General features: G+C 38.7%; 1 protein-coding gene across 1 annotated transcript; it reads right to left on the reverse strand.

Moving 5' to 3' along the window:
* Positions 1-226: 226 nt before the first annotated feature.
* On the reverse strand, positions 227-23,407 carry LOC121529603 (hemicentin-1-like). Its single transcript, XM_041817544.1, has 21 exons — positions 23,233-23,407; positions 21,476-21,754; positions 20,727-21,053; positions 20,252-20,473; positions 18,302-18,529; positions 17,945-18,208; positions 15,388-15,651; positions 15,139-15,297; positions 12,050-12,265; positions 11,584-11,826; positions 9,686-9,887; positions 7,433-7,509; positions 6,628-6,903; positions 5,942-6,271; positions 5,536-5,799; positions 5,120-5,271; positions 2,474-2,609; positions 1,286-1,552; positions 870-1,202; positions 523-777; positions 227-442 (listed from the first exon to the last, which is right to left on the reverse strand). Exons 1-21 carry the CDS (start codon positions 23,288-23,290, stop codon positions 435-437), a joined length of 4,560 nt encoding a protein of 1,519 aa, XP_041673478.1. The 5' UTR covers positions 23,291-23,407; the 3' UTR covers positions 227-434.
* Between the last annotated feature and the right edge of the window lie 33 nt (positions 23,408-23,440).

Raw genomic sequence — 23,440 nt, forward strand, 5'->3', positions numbered from 1 at the left:
TTTAAATTAATATGTTAATCCAGAAATTATTTTTGTGAAGTGTAGAGACATGATTCTTATGTTACATAATTTTTGTTAGTTCAAAAGTTAGTGCAGCATAAATATAAATTAGATACAGGGTATCACATGGAAAGTGTAAAAAATGTAAAGTGTAAAAAGTGTTCCCACCCACCCACACACACACACATCAATTTCTCACATTTACCTTATTCAAGAGAAAACACAGACAAATTAATTGAGTTTCATCACAAAAACGTACTAAATATTTTCTTTAAGAGACTGATGCACTTTAAAATATGCTCCCTATCTCTTCATAAATATCAGACGAGTCATGAATACACTGTCATTTTTGTATCCTAAGCTTCAGCAGTCAAGTCCCCTTCGTTTAACTGTATATCCAACGATGTCACCTTATCCTGCCTCAACCTCCTGATTCAAATGCCTAAGAAAAGAAGATGAAGATTCTGATTAAGAAATATGGTAAGACATCTGGTAAATTTGTATTTCACAGGGCCCTTCTACCTTTGGTTGCGGCCTTGATAATAAATTGCTTGCTCCTCTTTTCCAGAGTGTTGGAAGCAGTGCAGGTGTAGGTCCCTGGGATCAGTGAGGAGGAGATAAGAACTGCTTCATCCTCCATCTTCCCCTGTGTGGGAGGTGAGGACTGCCAGCTGTACACTGGTGCTGGGTTTCCTGTGGCAGTGCAGTTTAAGGTCATTTCAGCACCCTCTAAAAGGTCCAAAACTTCAGGTTCAGGGTTGAGGAATGCTGGGGGGACTATAGAGAAAAGGTCATAAGAATTAGATGTATCATCTGGAACACATTACACATAAGAGACTTTTTTTCTAAGCTTGGTCTTCATGACTTACAGTACACAGAAGCATTTAGGGGCTCTGATGTCACAGACGGAGGTGGTTTTGGTCCCTCTGGTCCAAGCTCTAGCTCTGCCACACACCTGTACTGCACTCCATTCTCAGCTTTGGTTGGTGTAATCAAGAGGATAGAGGAGACTTGGACAGGCGAGGAAGATGTGAGGTCAGAAAAGGAGTGATTGTAAACTTCAGTCTGTCCTCTGTACCACCTCAGGGTGAGGTACTGAACAGGAGCAATGTTCTGAACCTCACAGAGCAGCTGGTATTCTTTTCCTTCCACCATGGGACCTGTGTGGTTCACTGGCCTGATAGAGACACTGTCTGGGGTTTCTAAATGAGAAAGCCATAAAGCTCATGTCATTCCAATTGTTTTCTCTTCATCTACAATTATCTTAAACTAAAACAGAACTCACTGTAGAGGACGAGGTTGAGTTTCTCCTCACACTGCCTTGGAGCGGTGAAAAACACTCCATAGCAGATGGGCTCCTCTATCCAATCAATGAGACTGTCCACCTTCCACTGGACAGACAGGTCCTGCTGAGTGTGTGAAGCACTGATGGCCGATTCCCAGCCCAGGACGCGGACCGGGCGGGCAGCTTCACAGGTGACTGACACTGGCTCCCCAAAGCCCACCACCACCCTGGAGGGCTTGAGGATTAGGGAACAACCTTCACCTGATACTGAGACATACAGCCAAAGTCTTTATCAGTGTTGGACCAACACCACCACCTTCTGTCCACTTGAAGCATTTTAATGCATAGAACAAGCAGAACATAACAGGATAACTTTAACAAGGATACTGTGATATGGGCCATCTGCAAGAATCATGGGGTTCTGTTCAATATGCAGAGTTTGTGGATGTGCAATATCCCGCCTTTTCTTCTAATATACTTTTATTTTATTATTGTATTTTTCCCCATTGTGTATTTTAGCATTTTTTTTTCTTTAATGTCGCCTTTCTTTGCCATTTGCCCCAGCTGGGTTGCATCCAATTCTGTTCAACTGTATTCGTGTGCTGCAATGACAATAAAGCTCTATCTGAGCAGGCTGAATCTGTATACCTGTTATGTAACCCTATTACAACACAGTGAAGTTTTGGCCTACAACAGGAAAAGTCTAATATTTTTGGGTACATGTATTCTGTCTTCAATGTAATGTTTTTGCATGCTGAGGCAACGAAACGTACTACATTTGAAGGTGGATTAATTTACGCATAAAGGACAAAGTTTAGTAGTCTGTCACACACACATTTGTTGTTAGCTTAACACATATTTCAAGGCTAACTAAGTTCATAAAAAGGTTCTTGTTCTGTGCATACTGCATGTAAAACGAGTTACTCGTTTTGCCGTTATGTTGTTTGAATGCTAATCAATTAGCAGCTACTTACTACTTTTGTAAGACAACTACAGCACTAAACACTAGCATACCCACAGGATATGTAGGCCTACGTTTATGCACATTTTCGCCGACCAGAGAGCTCATAAACTTACACTGCATTTTCCTTCCTTTTTGGACATTTATGTAAAAAATATAAATGGCGCAACATATGTCCTCTACAACTCCTAAAGTGCTACAAAACGATGTCGCTTGCAAAGTCTTACCCGAGTAAAACATGCAAAACATCAGAATCCACGTGAGAAACTTGGTCCCCATGTTACTTTCTGCACTGATCCGTCGATAAAGCCGTGAGGGAACAGAAAAATCCAACTTGAACAAACTTGGCAACCCTGCAGGGAACTATGTTGGAACAAAAGGGCCCCCTTCTATCCCAGCTGACTTTGGGAGGGGGGTAGAGGGGAAAGAGGGAAATTTAACAGGTGGCAGGCCTTTGAAAAACACAGTCCAATCCTCTGCACTGCATTTATTTTAAAACCGATTTCAGCACGACTTTAGAGGCCTCCAGATGTCCCACTAACACACATGTACACAATAGAATAGCTTAAAACATAGAGAGAATAATAGTGTGGCTTTAAAGTGAGAAAATGTACTACTTTTTTCATCCTGTGTATTTTGGTTTAATGAATTTATGCTGTTAAAGTGAAAGCGCTGGCAGTCCTAGATTAGTTCATGATATGCAAAAGTCTCACCAAAACACACACACACACACACACACACACAAAAACAAGCCAAACAACTTGTAGAGTAACTTCTGACAGATGTTTATCACCTTGAATGCAAAACAATACCAACAATGAAATGTATTTTTTGTAAAAGACCAGACTTTATTTTCTCTACATTCCAGCCGCAGGTGTGGTCATGTCATAGTTTTAAATAAACACTTATATCTCATTTTGTTTTCAAGTCATGACTAGCTGGGAACAAAAGCCTGCTCTGTACTTTCTTTTTTCACTTTTATTTTACTTTGACACTTGGATGCTTGACTCCTATTGCTTCTTAAGTCCATGCTTTTGTGAGACCCAGCAGGAAGGACTGTTGTTGTGCAGCGTGTAGCTTCTTAGACTCACACTGTGACCAGAATGCTAGGCAGCATATCTGCTCTGACCACAACTACAGTACAAGCAGACATGTAGTCAGGTGATTTAGGAGGATTTTTGAAGAGCCTAGCTGGGAATCATGGACAAATTACAGTACATCATTCACTTTTTCAATATTCTGCTCCTCTTGTGAGTTCACCTGCAGAACAGGCTATGCTAAGCTTCTGTCTATGCTGAGTAGTTCCCTTTTTTCAAACTCCACAAATTAAGAAACATGAACATAAGACCATAGATCAGAAATAAAAGCTTTATGTTGGCAGCAAAACAAATAGTCTCCTTTACATTGAGTTGGTTCAGAACTAATTAGTATGGCGGTCTCGTAGCGGTATCATGTAAGCCACATTGAATAAGGGAAGACGGGAGAGGAAAAGGGGGTGGGGAGTAACAAAAGTTGGCAGTGAAACAAAACAGCCATGAAAGACACTGGTATGGCTTTGCCTCAATCAGTATTCTGTCCAAAGATGATAGAGAATCTGGATTAAATCAACAAATCATGTGTAAACATGCTACTGGTAAACAACATATTTTGTCTGTAAAACTGCATATTCATTCATCAATTCATTCAACAACAAAGATTATCAAATGTAGATCAGCATTTTCAATTTGTAACAGGAACAAAAGACAAACTGCATTTCTAACACATCATCTAGTAGCTCATTTTCATGTCATCTCACTCAAGCAACTGATTGTCTCATCATATGAAACTTCTGGCAAACCTGACATAACATGATTACAATTTCAGTGCAAAATTACTTAAACATTCTAAACAGTACCAGGACATATAAAAATAACTTGATGAAATCATTTCACATCAAAAAAATATATGCATTCATAAAAAATGAAAACAAATCCTAAAAAGTCTGATTACTGTGCACATTGTACCCTTTGCCCTAAAATATTGACTATAGTTTTTGCAATTCCTGGAAAGATTTTAATAAAAAATCTTGTAAGAATGTATCTTGTATATTACATTCCCTGTTGAAGAAAAATGGCTTAAATGAGGACCCTTAAGTAGTACCTATTTATGTACAGCTTATGACTTGGCATCAAGTTATTTGAGGACTTTCAAGAGGCGTGCTGATTTAATGACTGATATCACATGCATTAACATTTTGACCACAAGGGGGCAAACTCTGGATAAGCCCACAAATCTATTTATCCAAACTTATCATAGCCTTACAAAATGTTAAAACTCACAGTACCAGTTTTGGTTTGCACCCATGTGTTTACATATCATCACCAATAAGTGGCTCTTTTGTTGGACAGCAGGGCTTTTCATCATTGAAACATAATCCTGCTGTGAGTAGAAAAACTATTCTAAAAAGCTAAAGCGATTCGAAGAGCCCAGGACTTCTATGTTTATGGGTTTGAAAGTTTTCAGTGCAGTATCAGTTTTCACATGCACTTAAGTAACCAGGCTACAGTCAGATCGACTGCCAGAGAGATGAACTCCAGATGGGGAAAAAATGATTTCTTGAGTGCATGTCATGTATTGTTTGTTAATATTATAACATTGTTTAGTGAAGCAATAAACACAGCTTTTGAGATAATGCATTCTTAAAGCAACAGCAACCAAGCACAACCCGACAGCCAACTCTGCCCACCAGCTGAGCATGCAGAAAAGACTGTTCACCTGAGCCCTTAACAGGCATGGGAATAATATATTTCTCCAAGCACAAAGTTCATTAAACATAACACTGCCCCTGTAAAGCCATGCAAATTGGCATAGAAGAACAATAGGCATGCTCATACAGGTCCAGATGAGGTAGGTTGTCCTTTGAGATAGCCGTCTTTGCTGAACGCAAATGTACCGTCAGGTGTCGTGAAAAAAAGGCCGCTGACAAAGAGCAGGACTCCCAGGAACACAAATCCTCCAACCAAGGCTGCAAAGGTTGTGAGATTCCCTGTGGGAGGAGGGAGTTTTTATTAAATTCTCTCTCTCAGCTCATCTGTTCTTGTCTAGGGACAGATGGGTTTCTCTGCTTGTGATAAACAACACATCCCAAAGAAAAGATTAAAACAAAAAATACAGCCATTAAAATTCCAGCAGTGGTCCCAGGGTGACTACCTGATGGAAAACAACAGTATGATATATCATAAAGGGTTTTACACAGTAAAACAATAAATTAAGGACATGGAGAGAATGATAATGATTTACATGATCTTACTTTTTGCCTGTGTGACAGTGAAGTATTTGGTCCTGGTGCCACGGGTATTGGATGCCATGCACTTGTAGGTCCCTGGAAGCTCAAAGGATAGAGTCAGAATGGGCCCGTTTTTATTTTGATTCTTGTTTGTCTGTCGTACGATGTGTGGGACATCCCAGCTGTATCCTGGTGAAGGGTTTCCAGTTGCAGTGCAGTTTAACATAACTTTACTGCCAGCTCGGATTTCAAGAGTCTCATTTACAGGATCTGTGAAAAAGGGCGGGTCTGATGATTTCCATGAAAATTTAAATACAGACAGAGAGAAAAACAGAGGACAATGTTAAATGCAATCAAATAATGGAAAACAATCCCAGCAGTCTCATGGTAATCAAACAACAGTGATAGTAAAGATGGCGTTAAAACTTACACAGGACAATCAGTTCATGTGGCTCTGATCTGATGGTTGGGGAATTTGGTACTCTTGGCTGAAACTCAAGCTGTGCTTCACACCAGATCTGAGTGCCATTATCATTATTTTGGGCATGAAGATCTATTGAAGAAGACCTGTTGCCTGGAGTTGCATCTGTCATTTGATTAAGTCTCTCAGTGTGGATTAATTTATGTCCTTGGTACCAGTTCACAGAGAGGTTTACTGTTGGTGCAGCATTGACAATGTCACACTGTATCTGATAAATCTGGCCAAATTCTAATGGACCTGTTGGACTCTTCTGAGAAACAGACACACTGTCTGGCATTTCTGTAAAAAACAGAGAGAAATTAGTTTAAAAAAAAGATTCAGGTATCACAACAAGTTGTATTTGGTGGTTAAAAAGAACAAGGGATGGTGGAGGAAGGGTGGATATTTTCACAAAGTGTAGGTGCAGGGAAATTCACAAAAGTAAAATATAATAGTGCCACATAAAGTTAGTTTTAACACAAAAATTTGACATACCACAATTTTCAGATGATAGCTCTAAAACTGTCATCAAAAGAAGACTAGAGAGTGTAAACCATGGAATTAAATTGACTTTTTGTGGCACTGACTAAGTTTGCATGTTTCATCTCAGCCATGCAAAAGTTGCAAAAAAATGTGTGATGCAAATGAGTACTTACTATACACAGTGATTGGTAGGATTTTAGAACACTGATCCCCATTACGCAGATTGATGTAGCACTCTGCATGCACGGTCCAACTTGTGACAGAGTCAATTCTCAAGGGAATAGAATTGACCCCATGAGTAAGTGGTGTGCCTTCCAGTGAAGACTCCCATCCCATGCCCTCGGTCTGGTCTGATAATGAGCTGCAGTTGGCTGAGAAGGGGTCCCCATATCGCACAACAGCCATGGTAGGACTCACTTCAACTGGACAAGTGGCACTCACTAGCTGTCCTGGAAGAGCACAGTGGGTGTTACAGCGTGAAGTACAAACGGCAATTCACAGAACTAGGGCAAATTATCCCAGTAATCTTAGAACCACTGTAGGCCTAACCATGTTTTTAACCAAACTGAGATTGACAAACATTATTGAGAGGATTTCTCCCAACTGATACCAGAAATTAAAAAATATTCCAATGGTATAGGATTGGAAACGAAAGTGATTTTCTTCTTGACAACAAAGCCTTATTTTCTTTTGATATCTTTTGCGAAAAGAGGATAACTGATAAAGATACATTGCTTTAAGGCGTCATGAGGTGTGATCTACTTTGACATGCAAGAGGATCTATGATCATCAACAATAAGAAAAAAGACAACACATAAGAGGCTCAAAGTTTACAGTCGTTCATAAAACAATGGGCGTAGGCCACCCGAGAAGTCACTTCTGTAACCCACACGTTCGTGAGAAACATTCATAAATATAATTTGCAGCGTTATTGTGGGGTTTTCGTCGATAAAACTTAGCGTAGTGAGTTAACTTTACCTAGGAACACCGTCACGCCGATGAGCATGAAGAGCAACATACTGGTTCTACCGGTGTGCCAGTAAGCAATACTTCCACTGAAGGAAAATTAGAAATGCTCCAGCTAACAAACTTATTCCAATACTTATTTCCGTCGTAGTTCCTTGTTTTCTCTTTCATTCCGTTCAGGATTCACATAAGATGGGAAAAGCCCCGTAAAGTAAACCTATCCGCATGATGCATTAAGGTGTTACTCGGAAACTTCTGTTTTGAGGCGCTCTAAGCTAGACCTCTTTTTCCAGTAATCAAGGGTGGATTCACAACCACGATTGATACCAATTGGAATGTCAAGTCGTTGGAGCTGGCGACCTAAGTAATAAAGCATAGCATGAAGACTTGGGAAGGAAATTAAATAAGCAATCGATGATGGCATGACTCTTAACGATGCTTATTATCACGAACCCCTCTGGTGTGTATAGGCCTACAGGAATATAAGTAGAATACCTTCACAACGATCACACTAACAACACCATAAAGATGCGATGGAGACTCAGGTAAAAGACAATCCCTGTCTTCTTTACATCGATTAAGCTCTGCTCTCTGTGTGTCTGTGTCATTGCATTTTTTCCCATAGCACCAGAAGGCAGCATGCTATTTGCAGTAGGCCTATACCTCCTCAGGTGGCGGTGTAGCCCACAGCACAAATTACGAGCTGATACTACAGTATATCCACAGTCGAAACTTAAGGTGCGAGAATTATGAGGATTTTAAGACGTTTGATTCTGAAGATCAAACTTGTGTCCAGGTTTTCCTCGTGTACAAGGTTACATTTTAAGGACTTTTGTACATATTACTTAAATGTAAGCACAAATCTCACCTAATAGCTATTATATTTGAAATTAAGTTCATTTTAATGAATAAAATATTCCACTTAAAATCATTTAAAATTTCTCTTTGCATTTTTGGCAAGCATTCTGCAACCCCTCCTTAGTGTTTCGTGAACCCCCTAAAGGTCCCGACCCCCACTTGAGGAGCCACTGTACTATATATATCTCCAGAAAATAGAAACATGTCATCTCCATTAAATTTTTATATCTATAGCCATTTTTTCTCCTGCCAAAAGACAGAAATGGAGGTTAGAGATTTTGTTTTTTACAAGGCTGTCTTTACAAATTGAATAGAAAAATGCAATTACATATATAAAAAGGTTTGAATAACAACACAATCTGTTTGAAAAGCAACATTTTTATTATTAAAATAGTTTAACATCAGTTAGGAATATTTACAACTTTATTCACAAATGTGCCTTTTTAGGATAGAGCATCTTCAGTCCTCTAATCATTTGCAGCATTTTAACTATATGCAGTCTCTTTCTATAGTTGTCTCAATCATTGCAGTTTTATAAATAAATATACTTTGTATGTAAAAAAAAAAAAAAATACAATCCTTAATGAATATACATACAGTTCTATCCGATAGGCATAATGCCTGCAGTCATTTATACAAAAGCACAAAACTTTGGTACAAGACAGTGCATTCCATAAGGCCAGATCCTGGAAATATATGGCTCTGGGAAGTGTCAGGCACTAGATGGCTACAAATTCAGGAACAAGTTCAGATTGACTTTTGAAAAATAGATTAGGGATAATGGGCTAAGTGGAAATAAAGCACAAGCAAAAAAGTTCACACGATTTGGCAAAGCTAGTCTAATTTACACAGATTCAATAACACCTCTTTAATATCACAAACACTGGCCAAAAGGGTAGTGCACTTTCCGTTAGTGTTACTACAAACACACCAACAGTCTCAGGTTTTCTCACCTGCATGGTTTGGATATAACAACCTATAATAAAATATGCAAATAATTGACTTTAAGTAAATTTAAAGTGGACAATAACAAATTCTCTTTGAGCTCAAAAACAACTAAAATCAGCTTGAAGTTCTTTTCAGTGCCTGGTTCTGAGTTTTGCTCCTCCTCTTCTGTCCATCCAGTGAAGACAGGTGAAAACCAGTAGTAAATTAAAAAATGTACATTTCAAGCCAGGGTTACTCATTTTTTTGATTAGATTATTCCATGAAAGTTAAGAAATATATATTTATATAAAGTATGTGGCAAACAGAGTGATGTCTGAAGAAATAAAAACACATTTCCCAAAGGTCAGGGGAAGCCTGAGTGGTATTCAGGCTTTTCAAACACAGTAGTTGCTGTTGGCAGACAGTTGCAGTCCTCCAGAGTGGTCAGCTTTCCATTCTGTGCTAGTGCTGGTTGGCTGCTAAGACAGTTTAGTCATAGGAAGCTGCAAGTCCCAGCCATTGTGAGCTACATTACCATTGTGGGTGTTTAGTTTGGGATTTTTGAGACTGTAACGCCGCATCTTGGTGTTCTTGTAGTAGATCGAGTAGATGAAGAGGAATATGATGGAAATGGCAATTACTGTGACAGCCACAAATCCAGCGATGAGGGGAAGATAGTCCTCTGCAATGAAACAGGAAATCTATTAATTTTCAGAAGTGGTTCAACTGAACAGCTTTAAGCATAAAAATCCTCAGGCTTCATTTGATGACCACCATATCTAGATGAGTTTTCTCAATTTTCTGTTCAGGATTAACTTCAGTATTAACATTTGTTTTCTTGATTTTCTGAATTTTACAGAGTCATGCGATGAAATTCTATTTAATATATAAATGTGAATGTTTTATTTCAAGTGTCTGTTTTTGTCTTGTCCATTTTCTGCCCACCTTGATATACATTCTCACTTTGAAACAAGACACATTCTAACCCCTCCTTTCACTTCCATCTCTCTTTTGCAGTTACCAATTTGGCTTAAGAGGAGCCAAGAGCAGATAGCATCCTCTGCTGGTAAAAAGAAATATTGCAATACATATTTTAGCAAAATTGATCAAAATTGTCTATATTTATATCTTTTAAACTTTGTTGCAAGGTATAGTTACATCCCAAATGACAACAATGAACAGTGTGAAAATTATTTCTTAGAATTTTAACTATCCCATGGTTCCTGTGTTTAAATTAATGAAAAAAAAAACTCTGAAATGATCTCATACTGAAATTAATCTCACTTCTGGACATAACCCTGCCTGAAGATGTTAAGCTATGTCACTTACAAATATACAGCTCTGCTTTTTTTATATTGACTTAAAATGATATACACATATAAATTAATATTAGCAGGTGCTTAAAGATGAGTTTACAGTTGTGTTTTATGAAGAAAGCCATAAAAATGTTAACCTCAGGCATGCAGCTTCATAAAAAAATCAAAACCCACTCTAAATTTTCCTGTAATAAGCAGCTCAACATGCCATCCTCTTTCAGTGTCTGCTGACCTTACACATTGCCATACTTCATTCTGATAATGCAATCAAGAGATGGAAAATGGTCACAACCCATGAAACAAAGCTGGGCTTTTTAACCCCTTAACACCTGTTGTCGCATATTTGATACATACTTTTATGATACCTCCGTCTAATCAATATGCTCAATAAATTACTCAAAAAAACTTCTGAATACAATCTGATAAATGAAAAAAAATCCCCTTAAGTGGGTTATCAGTTACCAAAAACACCTAATGAATGAAATGAGATACTAAAAATATATTTGTTAAATTTTATGGAAATTTGGATTTTTTAAAATTCCAGCAGAAAGTTAAATGAACATTTAAGTTCCAAAAAAATTAGAATTTCCTGGCTATTATTTGTGTTTTCAGGCTTGAAGGGGTCAAATAATTTGAGCAAAGACTGGCAAAAATAACCCAATGTAAAAAGGCCAGAGTGAAAGACTGGTGGAGAGCTTGCCAGGACGCATACAAGCTTTGGTTAAAAAACAGGGTTATTCAAAAAAAATATTTTACTGAACTCTTTCTTATGGAGAACATTATCACTCTGTTGTTAATCAGTGGAAAAGTACTTTTTGCTGCATTCTAATTCAGAAGTTGAAATGCTGTATGCAATGAAACAAAAAGTTCAATTTACTTAAACACAAACCTGTAAACAGTAAAAACCAGAGAAAACCCTATTTTTTACTGTGGTCTCTCTTTTTTTTAAAAATATATATCTTATTTAACTACACATTTAGGAAAGGCAAACAGATTTTATACAAAGTTGTTGCATCTTTTTCAAACCATTAAACAGTGGAGTTAAACTAATAGTGCGGTTACCTTTTAAAATCACTTCAACCTCATAGGACATGGAGTCTACTTCATTAGTGGCAGTGCAGTTGTAGATGCCTGCTTCTGACACGGTCAACTTGTCTTCAGAGACACGGGGAACTTTGTCTGAGCTGTAGATCCACACAATCTTTGGAGGTGGGTAACCATCAGCCTTACAAACAAGCTCCTCAGGATAACCACTGAACACTGGAACTGTCTTTGCAAGATTTGTGGTATTAATGGTGGGTTTATCTGTTGAGAGAAAGAGCAGTGTCAAGTCAAAGAGTGTGTGATCAGTACTGATCATGGCATGGAGTCCCTGATATACATAAGATTTTAATATCTCTCTTTACTAAAGGTCATGACAATGATGAGCGTACAAATGTATAAAAAACAAGAATTGTGTGATATCCATACGCTTCACATATTCAGCTGTTTTTTCAAGTGTTTAGAGTAAATTTAAGTGGGATCTCACAGTAGACAGTGATGTTGAGGGGACCAGATATCATGTTGGGAGGTGGCTGAGGTCCCTCAGGTCCTAGGTCCAACCAAGCTTCACATCTGAACTCTGCTCCACTGTGAGTTCTGTTCAGAGTGATGCTGATGGTAGATGACACATTCACTGGCGATCGGATGGCACCAATGTCACAGTTTGTGTCCTCAGGCAGACAGCCACTCACTTGCATTGTGCCTGACGGCAGAAGACAGAAGATCAACATGTAGACTGTGTATCACACTTTCTGGTGCTGTGCATTGGACACTGTTGATGTAAAGATTTTCTTTCCCATCTGTTCATGAGTACAGACTTGTCAAAGTAAAATAGGAATTTTCAGAACTGGAATGCCTTGAAAGGATTCAAACTTTCAGATAAATAAGAACTAAACAAACAAGAAACATCAGCCTGTATTTTGGGAGTCAACCAGGTTACTGACAAAAATAATGCCACTGTAGTAAACTTCCCTCACAGTACTTGTGGGAAATTATAACTACTTACCATTCTGTTTAGTATATAACATAATACTATACTAGATTGATTATACTTGTATAATATATTTTATTACATCAGACTGCACTAGCATTATGTTCAGTAACAGCACACTGTTCTGTATTATGTCATGTATTATCTTTTCATCTGTTTGACTCACTTATATTGCACCTTATACTCTATTATACCTCAAACTTTGTGTCGTACCATGCTACCTAATACCATACTCTGAAAATGCTCCACTTTTACCCTGCTGTTTACGTCAGACTTTCCTTAATTCTGGTGACCCACTTTTTACAAGGTACAGCTCATTGCAAACCAACAACTAAATATTTTGTTTGTCATGACTGATCAAATCCGGATTCTGCACCGTCCTCAGCTGGTTGGTTGAGCTGATGGCTGGTGGTAGCTTGGATCTTAATTCCGGACTCAACCTGGTCCTGATCTGGAGCTTTCTGTTTTACAAGTCTGAAAAAAGCCTCTTGGCCTTTTATCGCAAGTTCAGCCTTTAGGGCCTTCAGTGGCTGTCTGGTTTGGAACAATGTTTCTTTCATTAGGCAAGCCAAGTATCAATAACTGTGACGTTAGCTCTGTTGATTCAGGGCTAGTAGAGCACTGTCTTGTGTTTTAGTCTGGCGGAGAGTGCGAGTGTTAAAGGGTGAAGTCCCCATGTGTGGCTATAATGTGTACTGTATGCATAAATGTCATATTGAATACTGTGGGGAAGAAATTCTGAAAACTCATGTTGCAACCTAAAAAAATCTCCCACAACCCAACCGTTGGTCCCAACCCAGACTCTTGGAATGAGTAGTTTACATGATATGCTGATATCAATCACACACTGCCCCTTTATATCACCACTTGTAATTTTAGCTTGCCATAAACTACACAGTAAACAGTAATTTGTCCTGTACTGACACTTTACTCCATCATTTGTATTGCCTCATACTTTTTTCTGAGTATCTCTGTTATTCTTTTTTTAGATTCACTGTATCTTCATTTTCATGCAGCTATAACATTTGAATTTTCCCTCTGGGTATCGTTAAAGGATTATTTGATCTCATTTGAGCTGGCCCCTATGGATAGGGTGGTCTGTTTTATGCTTTTTCTAATTTTGTAATGTTTATGCTTGAGTATTTTTCTTTAATTTCTTCTTTTTTACTGGAAAGATTCTGCTTACTGTTAAACTTTGCCAGATAAAATGTTAACAAAGACTGTACACATGGCAGGCATATTTCTATACATCTAATACACCTTCCAGGAAGGAAGGCTTTAATGAGCCGTATCTACAATTACAATTACAATTGATATTAATGCCTCTTTATGGTGTAAAAAAGGAAACCAGACCATAAGAGAAAAGATCAACTTTTTGCAATCTCAAGTGCTGCCATGGTGCAGGTGGCAAGATAATTGAGAGGCATCTGGCTGCAGCCCTCGGGCAAACCTCTATGCTGGGGCGTTCGGCTGAAGACCTCTCCGCTGGGGCGAAACCTCTCCACTGGGGCGTGACGTACATTGCCCAAGCCACGGACCTCTACGCTGGGGCATGACATATATTGCCCGAGCTGGCGGACCTCTACGCTGGGGCGTGACATATATTACCCGCAATGAAATTTCAGCTGTATCCGCTTGCCAACAGGCTGACCCTAAATCTAACCAGTCGGGTTTTAATGCCTAAATCTAGCCAGTCGGATTTGAATGCCTAAACCTAACCAGTCGGATTTTAATGCCTAAATCTAACCAGTCGGATTTAAACGCCTGAACCGAACCAGTCGGGTTTTAACAGCGTAGACCTGTAGGGTCAACATCTGCACGCCCCAGTGTAGGGGTCAGGGTGTGCTGCTGCATGCCCAAATACAACCCCGTACGCTGGGGCTATGCTAATGTGTCATAAGCAAAGCGGTGTAGTCATGCTAACAACAGCTAGGTCATGCTAACAACAGCTAACACGCTGCACGCCCCAGCGTAGGCTTGGGCACTGTACGTCACGCCCCAGCGAAGAGGTTTCGCCCCACCGTAGAGGTCTCCAGCCGAATGCCCCAACGTAGAGGTTTGCTCAAGGGCTGCAGCCAGACCTTCTTGAGATAATTTACAGCATGATGCAGAAACAGCCTTTGTTTACATTTTCAACTGAAAATAGTCACAACTTGTGACATATTCAACTTTCAAAAGACAGCACACCCAGAAACCTTACTTACACACATGCTTAACAAGATCAGTTGAAAATAAAATCAATGAATCGTTAAAACCTTAAGGGGTACTAATTTATCTACAAGGGATGCCAAAATCAACACCAAAAATTCCTCACAGGAGCTTTAACCTACATCTTGATGACTGAACTCTGAGATTTGGATGCCTCTATTTTTCTCAAAGTATCTCAACTTGTCCTCCATAATGTCTCCTACTGGACCCTGAATATACTAACAAATTCAATTAAATGTAGGACTCAATCATGCATGGTAGCCAGAGTCTAGACTCAATGAATGTTTAGGATTCATTATTTTTTCTCGACTGCAAGTTTCACTGATAAGTCTGGCCACAAGAAAAAGTTGGGTCATGTGTAAAGACATTTCTCCCACCTTTCAGAGATTCAATGGTTTCATTCCCTCTGTACCATCGGACTGTAAGGTTTCTTGCAGGAGCAACATTGGTAATATCACACTGCAGCTGGAATGCTCTCTCCTCCACCACTGAGCTTGTGTTACCAACAGTAAGGATGGAGACACTATCTGGGGTTTCTGGAGACATGGTTGTAAACAAAGAAATCAGGTGAGTTTCCAAATATACTGATGATAGACGTGCATGTAGTGAAGAAGAGAAAGACATACTGTAAAGAGTGAAGTCTAAATGTTTCTGGCACTCCCCTATGCCCTTAAGGGTGGCATTGCAAATGGGCCTTGGGTCCCAGTCTGTCTGAGTGTCAGCAGACCAACTTGTGCTGGTCGTCTGGCCCCTCCAATCCTGCCAGTGTATTTCTATGATGTCGCTGGGGTTGTTGGATATTGGCTTGCATGTAGCATTCGAATTTCTCCCTTGGTATTGTATCACCATCCTGTCTGGAGTTATTACAACAGGGCATTCTTGCGTGGCACCTGTGGAAAATAGAGTGGGGCCAAGATTGTTATTCAGGTTCAAGTCTACACATATCCATTATCTTAGCAAAACATTTCCACCACCAGAGCTGTAGTGAAATAGTGTTGAACAAAAGCAAGGGAGGCAAGAGGAAAAGGCTCAGGAAGGATATACCCCTCCCTTAAAAACCTGCATTAGCTGCCCACCATTCTTTGTGCTCAACTTCACCCAGTATAACCGCATACCAATAACTCAGCTGAGTAAAGTGTACCACTACAATAGAAATTCAGAAAGATTCAGTTTATCAAAAATGTATAACATTCACTGTACACAAAAGGTCTAAACTTTCAGGAACACTTTAAGATACCGAGGTGAAGTTACTTTTTTAATTTTCTCATCAACATTTTCCCCATTCATAGTAACATATAAACAACGATATTTCCGTATTAACCATTTTAAACATTCATACTTTGTTGCTGTAACTTAGCTCGTCGTCATCAGTCGGCCATAACAACCCTGGTTTTGTTCCTCTAAATCAAATAAAGCCATTTTTAGTTTTACAGGAAATAAAACATGAGGGTGACTCGCTCTGAGTGGCACAACTTACCAGGTCCTGTCCCGTTAGAAACCGACAGCAGCTCTAAAGTTAAAAATACTGATAGAAGTCGAATAGAGTTGATTTCATCCATCCCTCCCGAGATTTTTGTCCAACTGCTGCCGGTCTACCAAGAGCGCCTCTGAGCTTTCTTTCTCAGCTGCACGGGACGAAGCAGCGACGAATTGTTGACGTTTTAGAGAGAAAGCTAAGCTAAGCTATGGCTGCATGCACCACATAGCTCCCAGCTCAACATCAACGAAAGGAAAGTCGGAAAAGCCTGCCCCCCGACTGAACATGGAAACAAGGCGCGCTCTCACGCGCGCGCACACACACGAGGAAGGCATTCGCACCCACTGTGTCTATAAATGTCTCTAACTTGCTGTGCAAGCTTGCTGCTAGTCTAGAAACCAGTGGGTTGTAGTTGCTTTAAGACATGTGAGCCTGCCATTAGGCTATCAAACAGGTAAATGATTTTAAATGACTTATTATCCATAAGCACACTTCAAATTTACGCTTCAGAGTACACAGATGGGTTACAAAGAAGAAAAATACTAAGCCACAGCTTTAAATAAATGTCAAAAATTTAAAATAAATGAAGATTATGCTAGCTCAGTAACTGTCAGTTGAGCAGGGCTCAGCACAGTGATAATAATAACATGCTCACACTTACTTTAACCTCTTAAAGACTGTACAATACCCTTTGAGATGTACAATCAGGGTAATGTTTAAGAGCCTACTGCAGCTTTGTAACACTAAAAATGCTAATGTCAGGATAATAACTGAGACAAACCACAGCTTATTAGTTACCAATATTCTCAAGCCCAGAAAAGCTTTTTTTAATTTCATATCATCATTGTAGAGTTTGTGCTGCGTGCAGCCTTTCTGTTGGTTGCTTTCTCCTAAATTAAACCTGTAAGGTAGAGCAGCAGTTCTTCAACTTGTAGCATCAAAAGCCATCACCGCCTCCTTAACAAGTTGCAACCCAAATTTCTTAAATTTTTAAATCATAACCAAATGTTCTTACTCAAAAATGTGGCAGTTTAGACTTGAGATAGAGGAAAAAATATGATTTAACAAAGAGTAATATTCTTCAGAATAAGCACGTCTTATAGTTTTTGCCACTTTTTTTTTCTAGGCACACATCTGCAACCAAGTGAAAATGGCTGCCACTTTTGGGTCCTGCCACACCAGTTCAGAACCAAGGAGGGCAAACCAACCAACTCTTTTTGCCCAAATCACACCTGAGGTCAGGTCAAAATTTTAAAGGCACACCATATTCATATCCATGCAAAATAACCTCTTTAACATATTACAGTATATTTAATTGTTGTTAGTTGTAGGAATAATGTATGGTTGTAGAAATTCTGGTGGCATACCTAGACCTCAGGTGTGCCTAAGGAGAATCAATGAGCAAAAGGCACTTATAATGTGTTGTCAGGCAAGCATTGTTTGTTTCTTGACTATGAAGGAACAAGATGGCTCCTTCAAAGTTAAGACCTTTATGTTGCAGCTATCAAATTCACCCTGGCTCCACATAACCCTCTGTCAAAATGTCATACTCAGTGCTTTCTTAAGGATGATCAAAATGAAAACTAATAGGTAATAAAACAGTGGCTACTTCCACTTGGCATGTGATGCTGGGCTACCTCATCAAATTGAGGCTAACATGCTAACATTTTCCATAAATATTCTTTATCGTAGAGTGGGTAAATTACCTTTGATTGTGACCCTAGCTGTTTTTGAGACATTTCCTATGTCATTCCAGGCATGGCATGTGTAGCGGCCCATGTTGTATGCCGTAGAATTGTGGATGAGCAGACGGGACACTCCATCCTCAGTTTCATCCCTCACATTGTCAGTATGGTAATAATCCCAGGAATATCGTGGTCGGGGGTTACCCATTGAGGAGCACTTCAACCACACAGAAGAACCAGCGTCAACTTCAGTGTCCTCAAGCTCAACAATCTGTGATGGTGGGTCTAGAGGCATAAATGAAAGCAATTTAAGTCAGGGAATAGCAAAGTCATTGTGCTAAAAGAACAGTATTCAAGCTTTTCATCCATTTAACTCACATAAGACAGTAATATCCACTGAGAGGTTGACACTTGAAAGCTTGTTTGAGGCTGTGATAATGTACTGTCCTGCATCACTTCTTTTTAGGTTCTCTGGAAGTTCCACCTCATCGCCATCTTTGTACCAGATGATCTCAGGTTTAGGATAGCCCTTAACAGTGCAGGTGAGGTTGTTGGGAGAATTCTCCAGTGCAGTGTAATTGTTTGGACATGTCAGCTCTGGTCCATCTGAATGCAAACACATTTAAAAACATACTTTTAACTCACAACTTAGTCCAGCTAAATTATATATTATTTTGATGAAAATAAACATATAACTTTTACTAGTGTTCTTTTTCTACGTATGTACAATTTAAGATACCTGTGCTGTTTTTGATGTTCTTCATGATGATTCTTTTTATTTATGATACAAATCAAAGGCAAATACTGGTCGTGTAATTTCGCAGTAGATGTGACAGTTGGTATAGACTGTCAGAAAAGAATCTTTGACACTGATGTGGTTGGTTTATATAATCTCATGTATTGCAACATTGGCTCATGGGTAATATAGGTATACTTGTGCAATGGCTCAATGACTGTATCGAATCAGCCAATCGCTTAGGAGCAAACGGTTCATTTTGGTACACAGACATGGTCAAAGTGATCATTTGAGGGGGTGTAACTGATTACTTTAACTCAAATTACTGTGATTGAGTGCAGAGGCAGGCTTTACCATTAGACAAAGGAAAATAGCTGCTTGGGGCCCCCAGATAACCAGGGGCCCCAAGAGCACATAATAAACTTAAAGTTGAGTTTATATTTTACTTTCCATAAATTAACCTTGTCTTTATAAAAATCCAGATACCTTAAAATGGCATCAGAATACCTGTAATTCATAATTTACTAGTGTCTCGGCCAAGTGTGTTTTTAACAGAGATTATTTTCTTTATACAAACAAGATTTTGGAGTATTTTATGGCACTATCTATCACTATGTTTGGAATTTCTTAAATATAAGGCTTTAAAATATAAGGCTTAAATATGAGGCTTTAAAAGAGGGAGAGCACGGGATGTGGAGGTCCCCTTGCCTGGGTTTGCATTGGGCCCCAAAATTTTTAAGCCTTCCACTGATTGAGTGGCTTTTTGTGTACTTGAATTTTGTGGAGCAAATTGAAATCAGTAATTTAACTTTCATTTAAGTATATTTTGGGAGAAGTTCTGTACTTAAATACATTTTAAATAGCATCAAGTACTGAGTAAAATAAACAAAGTCAAAACAAGGTTCTAGTTCTCTGACATGAAACTGGACGGGAGTTAGGCTTTGACTTCACATGATGGTCAGAAGCACATGGTGAATGATTTCACATTACATCCCAAACAGCTGTTGGACTTCACTTTATCATAAAGGTGTTTACTTTTTATGTTGTTATTGCCAATAAGGAACGATCATATTTTACTGTACAACTCCTTAGTTGCTATTTACTACTTTGAATAAACTTAAAAAAAAACACACACTTTTTACTTTTACTTGTAGTTATAATGAACTCCATCTCAAGCAATTACACATGGGAATTAATCTTAAAAATTAATTAATAAGTAAATTAAAATATAGTTAATGTTTTATTATACTCCTGAAACACTTTGCTCAATCTGCATTAGGAGTAATTTTGTAGTGAAGAATACTTGTATATTTTTGTTGTAAACACCTTTATATTTCCTTTAAAGCTAGAATGACCTCTGTCTTAGAACAATATGATTTCATAGTTTTAAAGTTAAAAAAATACTCCTATCCCACAGCAACAGGTAAAAGGAGTTTTTTTGCGCTTTACTATTTGTGAAATTAAATGCAACAGTAAAGCACAAAATCACAGAGTAACCCCTTGAGACTGGAGCACACAACCTGAAAGTCTGGATGTTAGGTACATGTAAAAAAGCATAATCCCCTCAAAAAAAATAACTGATTGACACTCACACAAGACAAGAACTTGGAGTTCCTCTTTGATGAAGGCAGAGCCTTCAGCTTCGACTGTGTAGTGCCCTGCATTCTCACGGCTCAGAGGGAGGGCGGGGTCTACTGGCAGTCCATCTTTCAGCCATCTGACCAAGGGGGTGGGATTTCCTGTCACTGGGCATTTCTTCTCTAAAGTGTCTCCTTCCAGGAATTCGGTTGCAGAACATGTTAACTCTGGTCCATCTATAAAATATGTAACAAAAACAGAAACCATTTATAAGATCAAGCGTAGCACCAACACAACATTGGTTCAAGAATCAGTGTAAATTTTTTTTTTGTACTCTTTTAAACACAAATGTTTTTCGGCTAAGATATTATGCAACACCTGAAACACAACTTATTCATTAATCTAAAAGAAATATTAATCAAGAAAACATCCACAACAAGATAATTGCTGATATTGACTAAAGCTTTTTTATAAGATAGCCATACTTACAACGAACTGTGATATTATAGGGCCGTGAAGACACATTAAGTTGTAGCTCTTCTTGGCCCAGGTCCAAATGTGCCTCACACCTGAAAGCAACTCCACTGTCTTGTCTCGTTACGTTAAACTTTAGTATAGATGACGGACTCACTGGTTTCTTGCTGTGGTCTTTAAAAGTCTGCGTGACAATGAGCTCCTCTCCTTTGTACCAGCTCACTGTGAGATTTTGAACAGGTGCTATGTCGGGGATGTCACATGTGAAGTAATATTCCTCATTTTCTTTCATCATACCCTCAAAGCTGCTGTTGGAGCTGATACTGATGGCTTCTGGGAATGCTGGAGAAAGAGTAAATTGATTGATTAATTGATCGATAGGACTGTGTTGTTACACATTTGACTCAAATACTGAGAAGCTTTCTATCAGGGATTACACTCCAAATGTCATTTTAGAAGTGATTGGTTTATGAAAGTGTGCTTCAGTCTGACCTTATAAAGGCATGGGGCCCTGAGGTTTGGATTTAATCATTCATAATTCTGTTCAGAGTATGGTTACTGCCAGAGGCAGAGCTGTAGCCCACCTTAAGATGATTTTAATGATTCAGTCATTTTCTTGAGAAATAAAACTTCAGCCTTTAAATAGATCTTTATCTTGTGGAGCAATTTAGACTATAAAGTTGACTACATGTATATGTACACTTGTAAACACTTTCAAACACAGTGAAGGTACTATGTTTAGTTAAAAACAAAAGAATACTCACTGTAAACGACTATTTTTGGGTCAATGGAGCACTGTTCAGTGGTATCATCACCTAGGAGTGGGTTGAAGAAACATAAAGGAGTAATGGACCAGTCAGTCACTCTGTCCAGAGTCCAGGTCAGATGGTTGACCTTCTGTGGCCTTTGAGCTCCTTCTGTAGCCTCCCAGCCAATTCCTTCAAACTGGGTCTGTGATGTGCTGCAGTTGATCAGGACTGGGTCTCCATACCTCACCACAACACTAGGTGGGCTCAACTCAATGGGACAGGATGTATGTGCACCTACAACATGGGAATACAGATACACACATAAGAAACATTCATTTACAACTGTAACATCAGGTGATTAAAATGTCAGGTATGAAATATCTTTCACATCTGAGTGAGTTTTAAAAATGCTGAAAAGTTTTGACTTCGTCTTAAGGCTAAAAAGTCATTTAGTTTCCACCATCTCATAACAAACAATAACTAATCCTGCAACCTGTATAAGAATAAACATTCACTTCTCATTACAGGCAATATGCAAATATTGCAACTTGCAAAGGCATGTAATTCAGTCGTTCAAGGGACAAAAGCTAGATTCTACTTTCTATCCATAACAGTGAGTTCTTCTCCAAACTACTCCCATGAAAAGTCTTTCTGTTCTTTTAAAGCCTTTCACTTTCACAGAAGAAGTGAAAGTGAAGCTTAGATGAGGATGCTTTTTTAAGTGTTTGAGATACTTGTTCAGACTTTTAAATCTGGTGGCTTATTGCATTCATATTGTCATATGTATATAAATCAGAGGGCTAAAAACATGTTAATGTTGAACTTACTAAGCATATCTACTCATACTAATAATTAGGGCTGTCAAGATTAATACACATTAACCTTGATTAAGATCCACAATTACTGCACTTATTTTCCTCCAATCCCCATTAATCACAGTCCTTATTGCCCCTTTCTCAAAACTTTGGTTAAGCCAAGTCAGCATCTCCTACAGCCACAGTGATGTAAAATAAACCCACTACTGTTCCTTAATGTCTCATTTCACATAAAAATTACATCGGACAAGTCAAAATTCATCTGAACCTCTTTACTGTTCACTTATTTCCTTTTCGGTCCATAGCAGGTTCCTTTTTCTGTAGGTGAGTTCATGTTACAATCTTCAGTTGACCTATAAAAGAACTAGAAGTCTCTTCCCCTCAACAGTAGAAGAATGTAAAATGACACAAACCAGTTTTAAATGCAAAACAGTGGCATTTTGAAATACTATAATCCCAATTAACTACAGAAATCCTGATATTAATCACAATTAAAAATGTAATTTTTTTGACAGCCTCACTAATAATACTAATCTAATACTAATGATAATATTGTCACCATGAGCTAACATATATTGTACTGCTCTAATTCTTTCTAAAAGCCCCCTCATGTGAATGTAGGGAGGAACTTTTTTCTCAAAAGTTTTTCACGTTCCCTTTTGAGAATATTCTGTGCCATTGTGATTCTTCAGCTGTCTGTCTCTTTTCTGTTCATGCTGTACTGCTCTCTTCTGGTTAAAACAAAGTTCTGCACCTTTAGATGCCATCTAATACTTTTACCTGCCACTATTTTAATGTCGATGGGGACTCTATGTCTGACTGAATAAGCAGGAGCTCACAGCCTTTTCACATCTATAAACTGAATAAATCCTTTGGTAAATGTTAAGTAATTATATACATTAAATACATTAAAAGATCAAGAAAAAGATGTGAAACAAAAAAGTAAGAGGCACCTACCTGCCACACTGAGGAGTAACCCCACAAAGATCCGAACAATGGAAGTACTCTCACTCATTTCATTTGTTTACTCATCTGATCAGAACAATGTCTCTTCTGTCTCTTATTCCAGCTCTGCTCAGCTCTTCTGCCGTGCTGTCCTCATCCGTAGGAAGCCAATGAAATGCATTCAGAGAAGAGGGAGAAGTACAGCCAACACACTGGTACA

The sequence above is a fragment of the Cheilinus undulatus genome, linkage group 21, assembly GCF_018320785.1.
Source record: "Cheilinus undulatus linkage group 21, ASM1832078v1, whole genome shotgun sequence".
Classification (NCBI taxonomy): Eukaryota; Metazoa; Chordata; class Actinopteri; order Labriformes; family Labridae; genus Cheilinus; species Cheilinus undulatus.